Here is an 18,436-nt window from a genome sequence, read left to right on the forward strand (position 1 = left end):
GTGCTAATGACTTAACCCCCACTCATTTCACATAAGGAGAAGCCGCTTGAAGCGATTTTGATATAGTTTGAAAATGAATTGTAAGACTTCGACTAAAAGTCAACGTGAAGTGATGTGTGTTGTATTTTGCTGGTTTGGACTGATTGTCGAAGACTTCTACTACCTCTTTCCCATGATCATTAACTAGGGAAGGTAAAAATATAGGAGTATAGCAAACTGGATATGCACCAAATCGTCGGCGGATGATCGCCTGGGATAGTGGAGCCACACACCACGCTAGGAGAGTGGAGAATGGTTGGATTCAAATGATCTAAAGTCGTTGGCCTTGAAAATGTCGCGTATTGTAACAGCAAGCACTCCTTTGAGCGGAGGTGCGTGGATATCACGCGTTGCTCCATTTAGAATTTTTCTTCTGATATATGAAAGATTGACAGTTGGGGAGGCCCACGATGAGGTGCATGGTGGTCATTGAAGGTTGGAAAGTAGTAGATCAACATTTATCCTTATTGAGGATAGAAAACTAGAAAAGACCAATAAAAAACAAACTGGACAGATTTCGAGCAAGCGAGGGAGGAGGGAGATATAGCTTATAGGTTGTGATGAAGGGATGCTTGGGACTTTCAGTAGAGAGGAAAAATGCCTATGAAGAGACGCTTCGATCGACAAGAAATTGCCTCAAAAAATATATATTTTACAGGTATTGGTTTAAGCGGGAGGAACATCAACTAGCGACCTTTAGGTATACCTGCATATTTGGATCCATCAATTTGAAGGTTTATTTGGATAATTAGATGATATGAGATAATTTTAAATATATTAAATAAAATATTTTTAAAATATTTTTTTTTAAATTATTATTATTTTATGATTTAAAATAGTTAAATTATTTATTATATTTTATATAAAAATTTAAAAAATTATAATAATAAGATAAAATAAATTGAAATAATTCCTATATCCCAACAAACCTAAGGTCTCGTTTGTTTTTGGATATGAGATGAGATTAAAGTTAAAAAGTTGAATAAAATATTGTTAAAGTATATTTTTTAATATTATTTTTGTTTTGAAATTTGAAAAAGTTGAATTATTTATTTTATTTTGTATTGAAAGTTGAAAAAATTGTAATGATTAGATGAGATGAGATGAGATGAGATATTTTCCCAAAACATCTCCAAGAGCAGTGCTACATCTCCAAGAGATGTAGTCCGAAAATTCACCGAACAGGTAAATATATTTATTTTTTTATTATTATTTATTTTTTTATTTGATGTATTTTTTTAATTATTATAAATACTTATAAAAAAATTTATAATATCATTAAAAAATATTTATTCAATCACTAAGTAAAAAAAAAAAAAAAAAGATTTCGGACACATACACATCTTCGGGTGATTTAACATTTCTGTCGGAATAAAAAGAAGCCGCTGTTACATTCTAAATAAAATCATTAGTCTGTCGTAATACGAATCAAATCTTACCAGAGGTCAATTAGATAACACTTTTGTTCACACCAACCAGCCCTCTTACATCTTACGTCAACATTAATTTATTTTACCAATCCCACAAAAAAATAACCCAAAATATATTTTGCTAAACTAACCTAATAAGTAAATAATTGAATAAATTTTAAAAAGATATATCTAATAAAATTTAATTACAAATTTGCTCAGCTATTAAAAAAATATTTGTATTTGTATTTTTATTATTATAACAAAACTCTTATATTTATTAATTTTTAGGTGTAACTCAAGAGACACGGATATAAATGGTACTTGGGTAATTTAAATTCAAATCCCCTCCCCCCCCCCAACCCAAAAAAAAGGAGGAATTATAGAATCGTATAAAGGCCAATTAACTCTTTTTTTTTTTTTTTATTTATGGAAACAGATTCGTTTCATTAATGATCCGAAGTTACAATTGTGACTTATCAGTATATAAAAATCTAAACTATAAGCTAAATTACGTATCAGTTTTGAGGCTTTCTCACATACAAATTCATTTGTGATGAGTATTGTCTTAACTTTTACAAACTCTCTTGTAACATAAAAAGTGCTCTGTAAAAACAGAACTCCACAGCCCCCTCTTTTCTCCCAAAAAATAAGAATATGAGACACTATTATGGACACTAAATCCAATAGTCTATTTCTATTATATAACTAACTAAAATAACAAAAAAACTACAGATAAAAACACACAACCAACTATAACCACAAGCACTGGTGTGAACCCGGACGTCACGCCTACTACAAGTATTGGCAACTCGAGCCCCGACGGCACGAGCACTCAGCTCACGCACGGATAAACAGCTTCCACTGTGCAGGCGATACCTACGCACGAACACTGGTTATATGACCACTAGTCGTAGCATCGCCTGCCTCTCTCAAATAACTCTTATCCCAAATTACGTCCAATTCAAAGGCTCAACACCTCACTTAGATTAAAATGAAGAAACGAAGCAATAAAAACAGGCCAATTAACTTAGATTTGACGACAAGTTGCTAGTATTGACATAACCCTTATCGATATGTCGAGTTGCATGACCCCATGGATCCGATCTTTGTAATAGCTAAGGGGACAGCCCAATTATTAAGTAGCCACGTGCAGCGGTCGTTATAGCAGATATTTTAATTTATTAAAGCAAAGGATATGGCACTAGCAAAAAGGAATCTTCTCGTGCTTGCAAGTTGCAACGACGAGATTGCCGCGGGGGTGGGACCACTATCCAAATTCCATATAATAACAATAATAAAATAAATAAATAATTTATTAACTCCTCACTTATCTACTCCCTGATCACTAAGAATCCGTTCAGATATATAAATACTTTTAATTCATTTTATTATTATAAATTTTTTAAATTTTTATATAAAATATAATAAATAATTTAATTTTTTTAAAATTTAAAATAATAATAATATTAAAAAAAAAATCTATTCATCAATCTAATTTTCAATGATTCTATAATGTGACATTAGATTATAAGTTCACAAATAAAATATAATAAATAATTTTCAATCATTTGATGTCACATCATAAGATGATGAGAGGATAATGGGAATTAGGATGATGAGTAACATTATTCATTAAAAAATAATATTCTAACGATATTTTATTCAATTCATCTAAAATCATTTTATTTTACTATCCAAACAAGCTTTTAATTCACTTAAATATCTTAAATATAAAAAAATTAAATAAAAATAAATTCATAAAATAATATAGATTGATGCGGTGTTACTTTAATAGTAAAAATAGATTTAACGAGCACACAAAATTATACCAACTTATGAATATGCTTTTTTATAAACTATTTGTGTACGTAACACTTCTGTATTATCAAAACTATCTTCCTAAACTCTACTATGGGTGCTGAAATCCATATTTTTATATTACAAAAATTTTAAAATATAAGGAGTTGCTCTTATAAACCACAAATAATTTATTCTATAATATTATTCTAAAATTAGTACCACATCATACACGTTTTATTTGTGTTATTATTTCTGTTATTATTAAATAAAAAATAAATAATACACTTCATTAAGTTAAAATTAAAATAATATATCTAATTAAAATATCAATTTATTTAAAACTAAAATGATTGTAACTATCATTTCTCTTTTTTCTATTTCATCAACTTTTGTCTTTTTATTTTTGGTGGAATTTATAAATAGTTTAGTCCATCGATCCACTCAAACAAAGTTCATGAGATTTTTCATCTCCAAAAAATAAAAGCAAGAAGATATAAAAAAAAGTTAGTGAGATTTCTCATTACTCAAGAGAAATTATTTCAAAATTCATGCAAGTTGTTTTAGTTTTATTTGTGACAAAATCGGGGTACGATGTTTTCATGAGAAATATTTATAAGATTATTCAGAGAGATTGAAAGTGAGACTTTTGGGTGCAAAACTCTGAGTTTAAAATCTTTGTTTCGAAACATAGTCTTAATACAGCATTTATCTACATTTCTGCTATACTTAGACACTTCTCTCTCTCTCTCTCTCTCGGTTCATCCGAGGACTATACAAAAAACAAATCATGGAACATAACACAATGCGTAAGCGTGTAACTTAGTCCAACCTGCTTCCATTACCAAGGTTTGAGATCCCCAACAGGTCCTGCGGTCCAATTCAAAATCTTTTCACCAGGCTTCAAGAAAGTGCTCTTGTCATGTGGCAACTTGCGAGCCAGCCCATTCAGTATCTGATGAAAAGCGTCTCCCGCTTGTGCGGGCTGTGGGAACATCATTGCCCTTTTCATTGAAGGATTTGCAAGCAGCCTCTGCTTCCTTAGAATTACTTGTGGTGGTATGGATGTAAGAATTGTATCCAGATTAGGGACATCTTCCTCCGCGACAAACACCCCAATTTCCTCCCATGGTATGGCATCAGCGAATGGCAAGACAATATCATCTGCTATAATGACAGGAATACAACCAAACACCACTGCTTCAACAAGCCTAGGACTCCATGGGGCCCATCCCAGAGGGCACAAACAGAATATAGCTCGTTGCATGTCTTCATAGTATGTGGTTGGGTGTTCAGTGGAGATGTCAAAAAGTGGATTGTCTTTGAAGTTCTCCCAAACTGCTGCCCTTGCACCTCTGCAATTAAATGAATGCATAAAAAAGGATACAAGTGCTAAATGAGGTTTTTGGTTTGAGGCTGTAAATGAACCCAGAGCCAGATAAGGATACCATCACACCATGTCATTTGATACCACAAAAAGATATCCTCGGAAACATCAAATACGCGGAGTTCAGTTGAACTACATTAGTCACTATCCAATTCATTAAAGGTTGCACAGTCCTCTGAGATCAGGTAGCTACTTAATTATTGCAATTGGTGCAATGTGACTGCATCTAGTGACAGCTTACATTTTTGCCTAATATCTATGCAGCTAAGAATGGTTAGATTGAGAAGGAAAGTGCACCTAACTAAAGTCTTAAGGCTCGATTCCAACACACTTCTTGTATCAAGACAGTATGTACATACCTTGCATAATAACCACCTTCTGGGTCATTGTTAACGTCATAGAACAATCCACGAAAGTAGACGAAGATGGACCTAGGGGTGTCTTGGGGAATCAGGCGGGCCTGCATTTTCTGAGGAGGAGCATATGGAGGAATAGTGATTGAACCCTCATTTAGGCACACATGGTTCCGTTGTCCAAAAGTCTGAACCAAGGTAGCACGATGGAGTAATGGAAGAATGCCCCTCTCAATAGCTTTCTCTTCCTACACAGTACACACAGAAAACTCGCATAAGATGACCAGTGTATTAGATCCTTGAACTAAGATGTCGCCAAGATTTCACACGCAAAATAAAAGTGAACCCGGAATAAGTAGGGCGGGGGAAGAGAATTGTTAAAATAGCTCCTGCACCTACACCAAAACCTGATAGCATGTTACAAAAGGCATGCTAGCACATAGAAGAGAGGACAGAGGACAGAGCCAGCTATGGTCATGGATTTAAAGAGTTGATTCGTAAATGAGTACACATATGAACAGTCTTATTTCTCTCGAAGATGAACATTTAGATTTCCTCATCCTACATTACACCATTCAAACCCATAGTACAAAGAAAACATCCATTACAAATGTTTCCCGTTAAATTAAGCCAAGGGATATCTGGACGCCTACCTTCCTTTTGGTGAAATGAAATGGTCCAGACTGACACCAAGTCAACGCAACAAAACTGAAGCTACCAAATAATAAGCGTGCAAGTTGAGTATTGTTTCCAATGAAATAAATCTTTGCATAATTTCGCACTTGACCGACTAAACAAGATGCATCTATTTCCATTGTCTATTTTGCCCCTGGAGCATACTGCCAACATGCATCCAGCCACAATTTCATTCAGTGCGTTCTCAGCAATTAAGAAAATTAAAGTAGTTCCTTACTTGATAATGAAAGCAGGCTCCAAAGTCATGGGGCACAACAAAGAAGTGATCAGCCCCTTCTGTTCGATTCCAATAGGGCCAGTTTGAAGAGATGAGCTGTATTGCGCTTCTCATCATTCGTGGAGACTTGAAGGGCAATGGCAAGCCGGTTGGTGTAAGGTCACAAGTGATGTATGTTGGGGTATAAAACCAATCTGCTTCTTCAGGCTTGAGGGTTCGAACAGGACTTGATAAGAGGAACTTGTGCATAAAAATCTCAGCGGCAAACATATGGTTCAGACATCTTGGGTCCTTTTGTAGAAGCTTCTTGTTGTATTTGCTAGGAAGCTCATATACATAAACTTTCAACCTTCCTACTGGATCATCTTCCAAGACATCACCAGCACTTCCTGCATCATTTAAACCAAGCACAGCTAAGAATAAGATTCACGCTTTGAAATCCAAGTCAGTCAATCTGATCCCATGAGTCTAGAGTCATTTAAAATTTTCATGCTTCAAGGAATAAGCCTGGTTGCCGCAGAAAAGGATAGAAAGATACAGATCCATAATTCATCAAATCACATCTTGCCAATATTTCTGTAATCAAAACCGATAGACAAGAAGCTACAATTCCTCACAAAGTTTACATACAGAAGTAATCAGGATCTTGAGTTTACCAAGCATCTAAACCACAGTGTTGAAGCATGAAAAATGTTGGAATAAAAGTTGGCGAGCCCTCGTAACATTAAAAGAAACAGCAGACAACTGATTTTGAGAATGCACATAAATATAAACAGTTTCAAGCAGCGATAATTCAAATCAAATTTCTGAATCTTTTCTCTTAATTACTTATTTGTTTAGTCCATTCAATTCAAAGCCGGTTCACAATGTATCATTACATATGATCAGTGAATGTGAGGATAAATTCAACAATAGGGAGGGGGGTTCACATTTGTTATCATAGTGAACTGTTTATAATCAAACCTAGGTCGTCTGAAAGTAAGCAATTTCAACATACCTACCATCACAATCGCCATGACCTTTTAAGACAAATGAGCTCACGTATGATAGCATGGAGTTCTTTCCGGTGCACAGTCAGTGAAGACAATAACATGTACTTTACTCCTATTACTTTTGTCAGTGGATGCAAAATATAAAAGAATACACTTAACAAATGTTGTTGGAAGGAAGCCACCGAAAACCATTTAAAGAAGCGTTCTTATCAAACAAAAATATACTTCTGAAAAAACCAAAAGTAGCCCCTATTTTCTAGTTTTCACCATACATACACCTCAGTTAGAATAGAAGTACGTATTAAGAGTGGCAAACAGGAGGGGGGGAAAACGCAACACTCGATTACCTATGAAGCAGAAGTGCAAAATTATTAGAATTCACACTGCTACCTAAAGGAGAAAACAGAGAAACAGCAAAAGCCAGAACCGGATTCCCAAAACTCGATGTCAACTAAGGCAACAACCTCAAATGGAGAATATAAACAGCTTATGCATAATCGAGCACAGAAAACAGCTTAGAATCTCACTGATAAAGTAATTGTGAAAACTGCTACGAGCAAAAACTCACCTGAAATTCGCTCTGTACGCACATTCTGGTCCGCACTAACCCTCCAAACAAAACCAGAGACGATAAGAACAGGAAAAAGCCACACCCAAATCCTCATTTTGCTACCCGCAGACGTAATGTCTGAGCAGAAAACGGACGAAGACGTAAATGGGTCTTCCGGGTTTGGTTCCGAAGACAAGGAAAAAAAAAAGGCTGTATAAATGAGGACTTTAATGGTTGGAACGTCGTGTGGGAGGTAGTTGTGGAGGTTCCTTAGAGTTTAGGCTTGACGAGCGTGAATATAAAAAAACAAACGGAGGTTTTCAGGTAGGAATTGATAGAGAATACAGAGAGGAATTGCTTGAAGAAACAGAGAAGAAGCAACAAAATTTGTGTGTGATGGAGTTGCGGCAAACACGTTCAAATCTATGCGGGTTACTGAAAGCTGTGTTTTCTTTGCCGGTTTGATGACAAGTCCAACTCGTGACACAAGCTATTAATCAAGCCAAGCTGTTCTGTCCCATAAAAAATAAAAATAAAAATAAAAAATGAATTTTTCACGTTTTTTATAAGAGAATAATTCTTTTCAATCGATACTATTTATTATCTCACATAACATATTTTATAAAAATAAAAAATAAAAAATAAAAATATTATCAAATATAAAATATAATAGTAAAAAATGACTGATGTATGACAACGTTGAATATTTATTTTTTAATGAAGTTTGATTAGGTATAATTATTGGTATTTGGTTGTTGACTGTTGACCCTCCTTTGTTCAGAGAGTTAACAATCATTTGTTAAGTTAACAACTTCTTAGTGGAAGATTAGTTTCGTATACTTAAATTGGGATTAAATCGCCTATAATTTTAAGAGTAAAATCTATTCACTAACTTGTCATCTCACTGTAATGAGATGAGATTGTCAACCAACTTTTGAATTTATTATTATTTTTTAAATAATAAATAATTTAAAAATAATAAAAATAACATATTTATAAAATGAGATGAAACTTAATAGTAGTAGTATAATACATGACATTTCTCATTCCTAATAATACGTCAACATGAACTCCATTTGGATATAATTTTGGTTGAAATTAGACCTATTAGATGAGATATTTTATTTAAGAGCTCTGTTATATATCAATCATTATTTTATCTCATACCTCACATTTTTTATTTTTCTCAGCTTTATATCAAACTCATCGCCATCACCTTCAACCTCTCTCTCCCCTCAATCTCTCTCTCTCTTCTCAAGTTCTCCTATGCCTCTCTCTTTCCTCAAATTCTTTCTCTTCGACCTCTCTCTTTGATCTCAAGCTCTTCTCGACCTCTCTTTCCGACCTCTCTTTTAACTTTCCTCAAATTTTATTTTATAATATATTTAAAAAAATAGAAGACAAATAAAATAAAAAAATAAAACTCCACACATCATTGTCGCGACGTGTGGGGTTGCTTATATATAGAAATTTTCTTTATTTAATAGACTTCAGCGACGAATAATATAAGTGGTTTAGGACGAATATTTTATATGTTTTTTAATGTTAAATTACATTTCACGTGCAAATAATTAGACTTTAGTATCTCTGTATTGAAAAAGAATATGGGCTCGTTTGTTTTTAAAGATAAGAGAAGATGAGTTGAGATTAAAGTTAAAAAGTTGAATAAAATATTGTTAGAATATATTTTTTAATATTATTGATGTTTTGAGATTTAAAAAAGTTAAATTATTTATTTTATTTTTGTAGAAATTTAAAAAAATTATAATAATAAATTAAATTAAATTAAAATAAAATAAAATGTTTTCTAAAAACAAATTAGGCTTTATTCTTCGCAAGGGATCTTTCGTCCCGCAATGGAAATTTTTTTTGTCGGATTAGAACGCAAAGGACAAGGTATCATTGCAACATCTTCGCAAGGGATCCTTCGTCCCGCTCTCAACTTTTGATCTTAAAAGCTTTCTCCTCTCCCTCATTTTGCTCTAATTCTTAGGGCCCAGGATCTACGTCGATCTTTTTTTTTCCACAACCGCCTGCATACACCCCCAAGTAAAGGTACGGTTTGGACGATGAAATGAGATAATATAATTTTTAAATAAAAATTAAATAAAATATTATTAAAAAAATAAATATTTATAATTATAAATTCTATAATCGTTACATAATTATTTAAAATAAATAAATAAATATAAGATCTATATAAAAAAAATTAATTTTTTAATAATAGATTTTATTATTTTTCAAATTAATTATGTAACATTTACGTATTTTACGGTTGTATGTAAAATTATTCTTATTAAAATATCATTTGTTAATATTATTATTATTTTAAAAATTAAAATTTTTGAATTATTTATTATATTTTGTGTAAAGATTTGAGAAAGTTGTACAACTGAATTTGCCTATTGGGTTTATTTATTTATTTAATGATTAACAAATTAATTATTAGTGAAGTTGTGTATCTTTTTTAATTATAAAAGATGTAAAAAAAATAATAAAAAAATTTCCAAATACACTAGGCGGCACGCTGGGCAGCCTCTTAGCATTGTCTTCAACTAATTACATCTAAAATAATCTACACAACCTCTTCCTATTCACACAATTTCTACACATCACATTTTTTTTAATTTTTATTATTTTTTTCTTTTATAAAAAATTAAATATATGAATATTAAATAGAATAATTGAATTATTTTAAAAAAAATAAATTCAAAAAATATTAAAATAATTTTAAAAATTTTAAAAAATTTGATGTATGAAGATTAGGAAGTTGCGTAGCATTACTCATTACATCTCATGGTTCCGCCATACCGCACTATAGGGGACACTCTTGGGGCATCAGCTTGCCATAATATGATCAAGCTAGGTTTGGATATGAAGATTGTTTTAACTCATCCTAACTTATCTTATCACATTATTATAAATTTTTTAAATTATTACACAAAATATAATAATCAATTCAATTTTTTAAAAATTTTAAAATAATAATAATATTATAAAAATAATATTTTATTCAACTTTCAACTTTTATTTAAAATTATATCATCTCATCTTACTGTCAAAATCTAATCAATTTGACACAAGATGCAATTGCATATAATAGTCAAGATTGACTTTATTTTTTAATAAATTATGAAAATTATATAAATAAATAAAAAAGTACTTAAAAAACAAAATAGAATATATGCATTAAAAATCAGATAAAAAATAATAATATTTTATTAATGAAATAACAAATCCATATGAGATTCAAATTTTGAGTGGATAGTCAAAAGTGCCACGTTGGCAAAACTTTGCTAAATCAGTGCTAATGCTCTTATTGATGCGCGTGGCTCACAAGTACGCATAGTTGCCACAGCAGAGCCTTTATTCTCCAAAAACTCATTCCTTTACAGTATTAGACCAAATAAATGGATAATGATAATCTTATCATTCTCTATCACTTATTTATTAATTTTTATAATTTTTTTTTATTTAAAATAGATAGGTTGTCATATTTAAAATTAAAAATAAAGAGATCTCGATAATACTGTTGCCCACTCAAATATTTTATTTAATATTTGAGAAAGTGATTATTAATAAATTTGAATTTTTTTAATATTTAAAAATATTTAAAAAAATAAAAATAAAAATAAAAAATAAAAACATATTACAAAATGAGTAATTCTACATACAATCATGAAGTGCGTAACCGCCGCGTAATCGCTTTGAAAAAGAGTGAGGTCCACTATTAAAAAATTAATTTTTTTCATGTGGGTCCTATATTTTATTCATTTTTTTCAAAACGATTACGCGATTCACGATTGTAAGTATATTTTCTCATTACATTAATAATAAGAAAAGGACCATGCTACAGTAACTGTGAGTTACCGTTAGTTATAAGAATTTTTTTTTATATATGTATTTTTTAATAGTTTTAAATATTTTTTTTTTTAAAAAAAAATCATAATATTATTAAAAAATAATTTTTTAATTATTAAGTAAAAAAAAATCAAAGCAATAAAATAGAACGATATAATTGAGCGGTAACAATAATATCATCCATAAGATAAAATTATAGAATTGAATATGTCGACTACCTGACACCGTAGCAGGAGCCAGGAGGGACGGCCCCAATAAACGTGCCCCTTCTCAACAAATAAAATCATAGATCAGTTGGAGTGACAAAAAAAAAGTGTGTTTTTTAAAAAATAATTTACAATTTAATTTAATGCACCACATCACATTACATAATCTGTGAGTTTTAGTTTGATAATATTTGTTTGTGTACCAAACATTATTAAGTATATGATTTGATGACTCCATGTACTTTATAACATTCACATGCATAACTAATGTGTCTGAGATAATATGTACGTTGAAGGTATTTTATGATCATTGAAAATTTTTACATAAAAGTCTACCGCGATATTAAACATGATATTTATCTCGATGTGATGTTTTGATATGATATGAAGATAATGTTTCAGTTTATGATATGTTAAAGGATTTTTGGAATAAAAATGTTTTATGAAAGTTTATCTCTTATATTTTGTAATATGTTTTGATTTTACATTTTGAAATTAAATGATTTGTTCTGCATTTTGAATTTTGTAAATGTTCATATTTATATATTAATATATGTTATTTACTTATTGAGTTGTTAATAACTCACTTATTTATCTTCCTAATATTTCATATGACTTTAATGATTCAGCTGATGATCAATAATAAAGTACGTGGGCAAAATTAGTTGATGATAGTAGTTGAGTACCTCGAGGTACTATTGTTGTTGGTAGATTTATTTATTCAGTAGATGGATTTCAGTATGTTTAGATAATTACGAAGACTTATCTAAACTCTATTTCATTTTATTACGTTAATTGAGACATGTGGAGAAGTTGATATATTTTATTTGGGTTCTGTATTGAGGATCTAATGGATTAGTATGTGTAGTTAATCATATTAGAGGATTTTATATTTGACTGGAGTCTTTGAAAATATATCTTGGATAGAGATATTGAAGTTGATTATCAAGTAATATGATTAACTCCCTCTACCTCCGAGATCGAGACGTTACAAAATATCATTTTGAAAAATAATATTTACAGTCTTAAAATGTGTAAGTCTCATGCATTTATTTTGAAAAAAATGAATAAATACTGGATTCACATTATTTTTTTTAAGAATAATATTAAGTACAAGCTTAAATAAACAAGTTTCGTTTAGATCATTTATAAAAAAGTGAATCTCATTAATATAAAATAGTTTTTATGATAAGATTCATTTTTTTACAAAATAATTAAGAGGGACTTATCAAGGGTCATACAAATCATTACTATGAAATTTGATACAATTTTTTTTTTTTCTCGGCGAAATTTTATACAATTTCCACAGACAATCCCATATATTTTGGGATTCCGTATACAACAAAATTAGGGTTTTCCTTTCTTCTTCTTTCCTTTTTTTTTTTTAAATTATTTTTAAAAAAAATATTATTTTTTTATTATAAAAATATCACATATCATTCATAAAAAAGACATACAAATATGACTTAATAAAGTCAAATACAAACGTAGAAAAGTTAAAAAAAAAAAAGAAAAGAAAAGTTAGGCTTTCCTTTGGTGTGACCCCTTCTTTGCATGTTCTTTCAATGATAATAATATGACGATCGAACAGGGCTGGATTAGTACTTGGGCTTTCATTTTTGCTGAGATGTTACCTTTTGTTGGTTGTATACGCAACTCGTACCCTGTACTGATATACCTGGCAGCATTTTTTCAAGGTTTTCATCGTAATGATAGAATTATTTTTTTTTATTTTTTTTCTTTTCTTAACATTTTTTATTTAGTTAATGATTAAGTAAGTAATTATTAATAAAGTAATATATTTTTTTAATATTTTGTAATGATTAAAAATATTAAAAAAATACTTTAAAAAAAGGATCATGCTACAGCTGTAGCATATATTTACATGTGTTTTTTTTAAGTTATTTTTTGTATAATTTTTTTAATATTTTTAAAAAATAAAATAAATTTAGAACATCATTAAAAATACTTTCTTAATCAAAAAGTAAAAAAAAAATTATTAAAAAAATACTTCCTTAATCACGAAGTAAAATAAAAAAAATATTTTTATAATTTTTTATTTTACTTCGTGATTAAGAAAATTTTACTTCGTGATTAAGAAAATATTATTTAATAATATTATGATTTTTTTTATTTTTTACAAATATTTAAAAAATCTATATAAAAAAAGAACTAAAAAATACACATAATAAAATACACTAGAGCTCCAACAGGAGCTCCCAGCGGGAGCTCTAACATTTTTCTTAAAAAAATAACAATTCAAATATATTATAAAATAGTAAAATTGTGAAAAAATATATGAACCTATCATTATCCTATCATCAATGGCTAGTTATGGTCAGTTGTTAAAATGAAAATTTTTACTCATTATCTTCACATCACATATAATTTTTTATTTTTTTCTTAATAAATATATGATGTATGTTGTATGAATGATGAGTATAAGAATTTAATTAATTTAGAAAAATTAAAAAAAATAAAAATAAAAATAATATGTGATATATAGAGATGATAAATAGCAAAACTCTGTTAAAAGAGGAGGGGGCTAACACGTTCAAGTCAATCTCCTTTGTATTGCATCTCTAAAATTAGTGATATTTACTTGTAAAAATAAAATAAAAGGGAAATGCTATATCTCTCGGTTGAGATTTGTAGTGTATTTTTTATGTGGTTTTTTAAGTTATTTTTTATATAGATTTTTTTAATAAATTTTAATATTTTTAAAAAATAAAAAAAATTCAGAATATTATTAAAAAATACGTTTTTAATCATGAAGTAAAATAAAAAATTATTTTTTTATGATTTTTTTATTTTACTTCATGATTAAGAAAATATTTTTTAATGATTTTTTTTTTTTACTTTCTAATTAAGGAAGTGTTTTTAATGATGTTCTAAATTTATTTTATTTTTTTAAAAATATTTTTTACAATTTTTTATTTTACTTTATGATTAAGAAAATATTTTTTAATATATATTTTTTTACTTTCTGATTAAGAAAGTATTTTTTTAATGATGTTTTAAATTTATTTTATTTTTTAAAAATATTTAAAAATAATAAAATATCAATATAAAAAATTATTTAAACAAAAAATATATAAAATAACATTATACCCCCGCGAGAACTGTAGCATCATTAAAAATAAAAAGAGAGTCAGAAAAGTGGAAGAGCTAGTCGTGAGGTGGAATAAATTGCTCGTGTAATTAAGGAAATAAGCGAAAACAGCATAGTGAGTCAATGACTACGTTGAAAAAAAATAAAAGTCGATGGTGCGAGCAAATATTATATAAACTGGTAAATGCTGCGTAATTATTTTAAAAAAATATGAGATTTAATATTAAAAATTAAATTTTATATGATTTTTTTTATATATTTATATTTTTAAAAGAAATTATGTGAGGCTTAGATGCAGTAAACTATAAATTCTCCTATTCTTAATAGGGCTGACGGCCCGACGCCATGGCTGTAATGTTTTCAACAATCACCACCACTGCCTGCGTATGGGTGTTGGAGTTTTAACGGTCACAGTGGACTTCTGATTTGACTTTGAGACCTTTGCTAATTAATAAGGAAAAATTTAATTGTAAACAAAAAATAATATTAATTTAAATTTAAAATATGAAGATAACAATAATAATATCTAGATTGATATGTAAACTTATTTGTATATAATAAAATTTTTTAAATTTAAAATATAAAGATAATAATAATAATATATAGATTAATAATATACTTACTTGTATATTGTAAAACTCGATTAATAATAACCACGTAATTTCCAGTCCGTGAGTCGTCACGTCCCTTTCGAAACTTTCTTAACGACGTTACTTTAACGGAAGCTCGTAATTTCTTCCGTTCGGTTCAGCGAGTCGGTATCAGGTCTATTGCATGCATTCATTCTCGAAAGCCCCCCCAACTGTATCTCTATTTAATGAGAGGGAGAGATAGAGAGAGTGTGTGTGTATGCTGGCTGGCTTGGTTTGGTCGAAGACTTGAAGGGAGTACTCCGTGTTTGTGTGTGTGTGTGTGTGGGGGGAAGAGTGATATTAAAAGAGCATGACGGAGGAGCTGAAAGACGGTACCGTGGAAGCAAATGAGCTGCAAGACAATGGCAGCTTGGAAATGGAAAGCAATGAGATCGAGAAAAGCAAAGTGGGTATCATGAGGGCCGTCGTCGAGGCAGAAGATTCCTCTGCCAAGGTATCTTTTTTTTCTTTTTTAACCGTCGGATTGATAATTTGCTGTTTAAATTATTATTACTGTTCTTGTTTTCAAGCTAAATAATTTATGGGTTTAGTGGTGCTGTGCCATTTATGAATAAACTCAAGTTTTTAGATTAATGATTGCTGTGCTTAATGATTTATGGGTTTAGTGGTGCTGTTCTTGTTTTCAAGCTAAATGATTTATGGGTTTAGTGGTGCTGTTCTTGTTAATTATTTTTGGACAGAAACCTGTTTGATGGTAACAGTTTTAATTTAATGTTAATTAGATCAGATGTGCCTCATAAACTGCATAAATAGCAATAGAATGCACACAATTGTCCTTCAAACTCACATGGGGGAAAACATGCATCAAAGTAAGTATAACAACTACCATTGGAAAAACTAACCGCAGTTTCTGTAAATGCTAGATATAGATATAGTGATATACTTAGATTCCATGGCCTCTGGTGTTCATAAGTAGAATTAGTTTGTATTTAGAAGTTCGTGTTCAATATGCGTTTGGACATAATTCATTTTACAGGATCAGATGCACTGTTTTGTCTTACTTTGTTTTGCAGGAAATGGACGATTTCATGATCCGGAGATTTCTGCGGGCTCGTGATCAAGACATTGAGAAGGCTTCTAATCTCTTCCTGAAGTACCTGCGCTGGAGGCGGGCATTTGTCCCTAATGGTTCCATATCCACCTCGGAGATTCCAAATGAATTAGCCCATGACAAGCTGTTTATGCAAGGCCTGGATAAGAAGGGACGCCCAATAGTAGTTTGCTTTGGTGGCAGGCATAGGCAGAACAATATAGAGGAGTTGAGGCGTATGTTATGACTGAAACTGTTGCATGGCTTTCAATCCTTATGAAATTGGATTTATCGTTAATCATTGCAAAACTCTCCCTACTGCAAATTGGACCCGATGTTTAGCTAGATTGATTTTCTCCATACTTTTTGCAGGTTTTGTGGTCTACAGTCTAGACAAAATATGTTCCAGGTAACTTGCTCTTCCATCTCTATTTAGACAATATCAAATGTCTGTTTCTCAATATGTATAGGTGGAATATACCCCTATAAAAATTAGGATGCATTCCAGAGAAATGAAACTTTCATCGAGGAGAGGGCGGGCATCCTTGTCTTTGAAGGATCATTTCTCTGTAAAGTTGAAATGATATTAAATCATCAGATGAGATGGATATATAAGACTTGTGTGACTGCCAGCCCATCTATCTCCAAGAAAGCAGCCACCTTTGATTTAATCTGAAAAATATATATATATATATATATATATATATATATATATATATAAGATACAACAAACGAAGTAGCTAATTCCCTATATTTGGAGGATGGTATCTTGCTCTCCCATCCCTACTAAGACACTAAACATCTGTTTCTCAATTTGTATGGGTGGAACTGTGGAAGATATTCCTGGAGTTTTCTTTCATACGTCCTATATTTGATGAACACGGAGGCAATTTTAATCTTATAGACATCAATATTTTTAAGATTGTGACTTTTGCATGCGTGTGGTCTGTCAGAATGCCGGGAGGGCAGGAAAAGTTTGTGTGTATTGGAGATCTTGAAGGATGGAGATACTCTAACAGTGACATTAGAGGATACCTCGCAGCTCTCTCAATCTTGCAGGTTTGATCCACCGATATCTAAGATGCAATGTTATTGTTATAACTTAGCTAAATGAACAAATGCACTTGGATTAATTGCATGATGATAAACCAACTTTCTAGGCAATAATAAATAACTTTTCTCTTGTAAACTAGTTGTAAATAATAATAATAATTCTATCTCAAGCCGGTGCTTAAGACATACATAGTAAAATGCTTACATAACATAATTTGATTTGAAAGATAAATTTTAAAAAATCTTGTAAGCTAAATCTTATCTTACTATTTAAATGATGTGGATGATGTGCTTTACACACTGACTTGAAAATAGAATAACTCATTTGATTTTCTAACAACAGGATTGCTTCCCCGAGAGGCTAGGCAAGTTACTCATAGTCCATGTGCCTTACGTATTCATGACTGTATGGAAGGTGGTTTACCCATTTATTGACAGCAAAACTAAAAAGAAGGTAAAGAAAGTATGAGATGTATTTCTTGCATTTAAATTGAACACTTGGACGAAGAAACAATTATGTTTTATCCCAAATGCAGAGGAAGCTCACTAGTAATTATAACGACTAATCTAAATATTTAAGCATTAACAATGTGTTTGCAGATAATTCTTGTTGAGAACAAAAATTTGAGATCAACCTTACTGAATGACATTGATGAGAGTCAGCTGCCAGCTGCATACGGAGGCCAGCTACCATTGATCCCTATCCAAGATGCTTAACTTATTTAGGAGCAATGCTGCTCCTTCATTCTATATCTTGTCATCTTCAATCATACTTGTTGATGTGGCGCATTTTCATTGGCTTCACATCTCAACTACTCATGAGAGCCATTTAAAATGTCACATGGTTAGTGATTAAAGATGATAAAAAAAATAGGGTGGAGAAAAGCAGCTCTCTTTATATTAATGCGGACTCTCTCTTTTCTTCTCTACCACCTACCTATAGACTTAAAATTAAATGAGTAGGAACCACATAGATATTGTATCCGTCTGATATTTTTGAGATTTTACGGCTGCATTTTCTTGTGTATGTTCTCTGCAACTGCAAATATGTATAGAGAACTCGCTCTCTCTCTCTCTC

General features: G+C 30.5%; 2 protein-coding genes across 2 annotated transcripts; one reads left to right on the forward strand and one right to left on the reverse strand.

Annotated features, from left to right (window-relative positions):
- Nucleotides 1–3,913: 3,913 nt before the first annotated feature.
- Nucleotides 3,914–7,904, reverse strand: LOC108997329 (probable beta-1,4-xylosyltransferase IRX10). The gene is made up of 4 exons (XM_018973534.2): nucleotides 7,462–7,904; nucleotides 5,902–6,290; nucleotides 4,995–5,236; nucleotides 3,914–4,603 (listed from the first exon to the last, which is right to left on the reverse strand). The coding sequence occupies exons 1-4, from the start codon at nucleotides 7,556–7,558 to the stop codon at nucleotides 4,090–4,092; spliced, it is 1,242 nt and encodes a 413-aa protein (XP_018829079.1). The 5' UTR covers nucleotides 7,559–7,904; the 3' UTR covers nucleotides 3,914–4,089.
- Nucleotides 7,905–15,382: 7,478 nt separating this feature from the next.
- On the forward strand, nucleotides 15,383–18,373 carry LOC108997483 (phosphatidylinositol transfer protein 3-like). The gene is made up of 6 exons (XM_018973802.2): nucleotides 15,383–15,708; nucleotides 16,289–16,541; nucleotides 16,678–16,714; nucleotides 17,259–17,364; nucleotides 17,702–17,812; nucleotides 17,959–18,373. The coding sequence occupies exons 1-6, from the start codon at nucleotides 15,565–15,567 to the stop codon at nucleotides 18,073–18,075; spliced, it is 768 nt and encodes a 255-aa protein (XP_018829347.1). The 5' UTR covers nucleotides 15,383–15,564; the 3' UTR covers nucleotides 18,076–18,373.
- Nucleotides 18,374–18,436: the final 63 nt, after the last annotated feature.

This window comes from Juglans regia, chromosome 13 (genome assembly GCF_001411555.2).
Source record: "Juglans regia cultivar Chandler chromosome 13, Walnut 2.0, whole genome shotgun sequence".
Classification (NCBI taxonomy): Eukaryota; Viridiplantae; Streptophyta; class Magnoliopsida; order Fagales; family Juglandaceae; genus Juglans; species Juglans regia.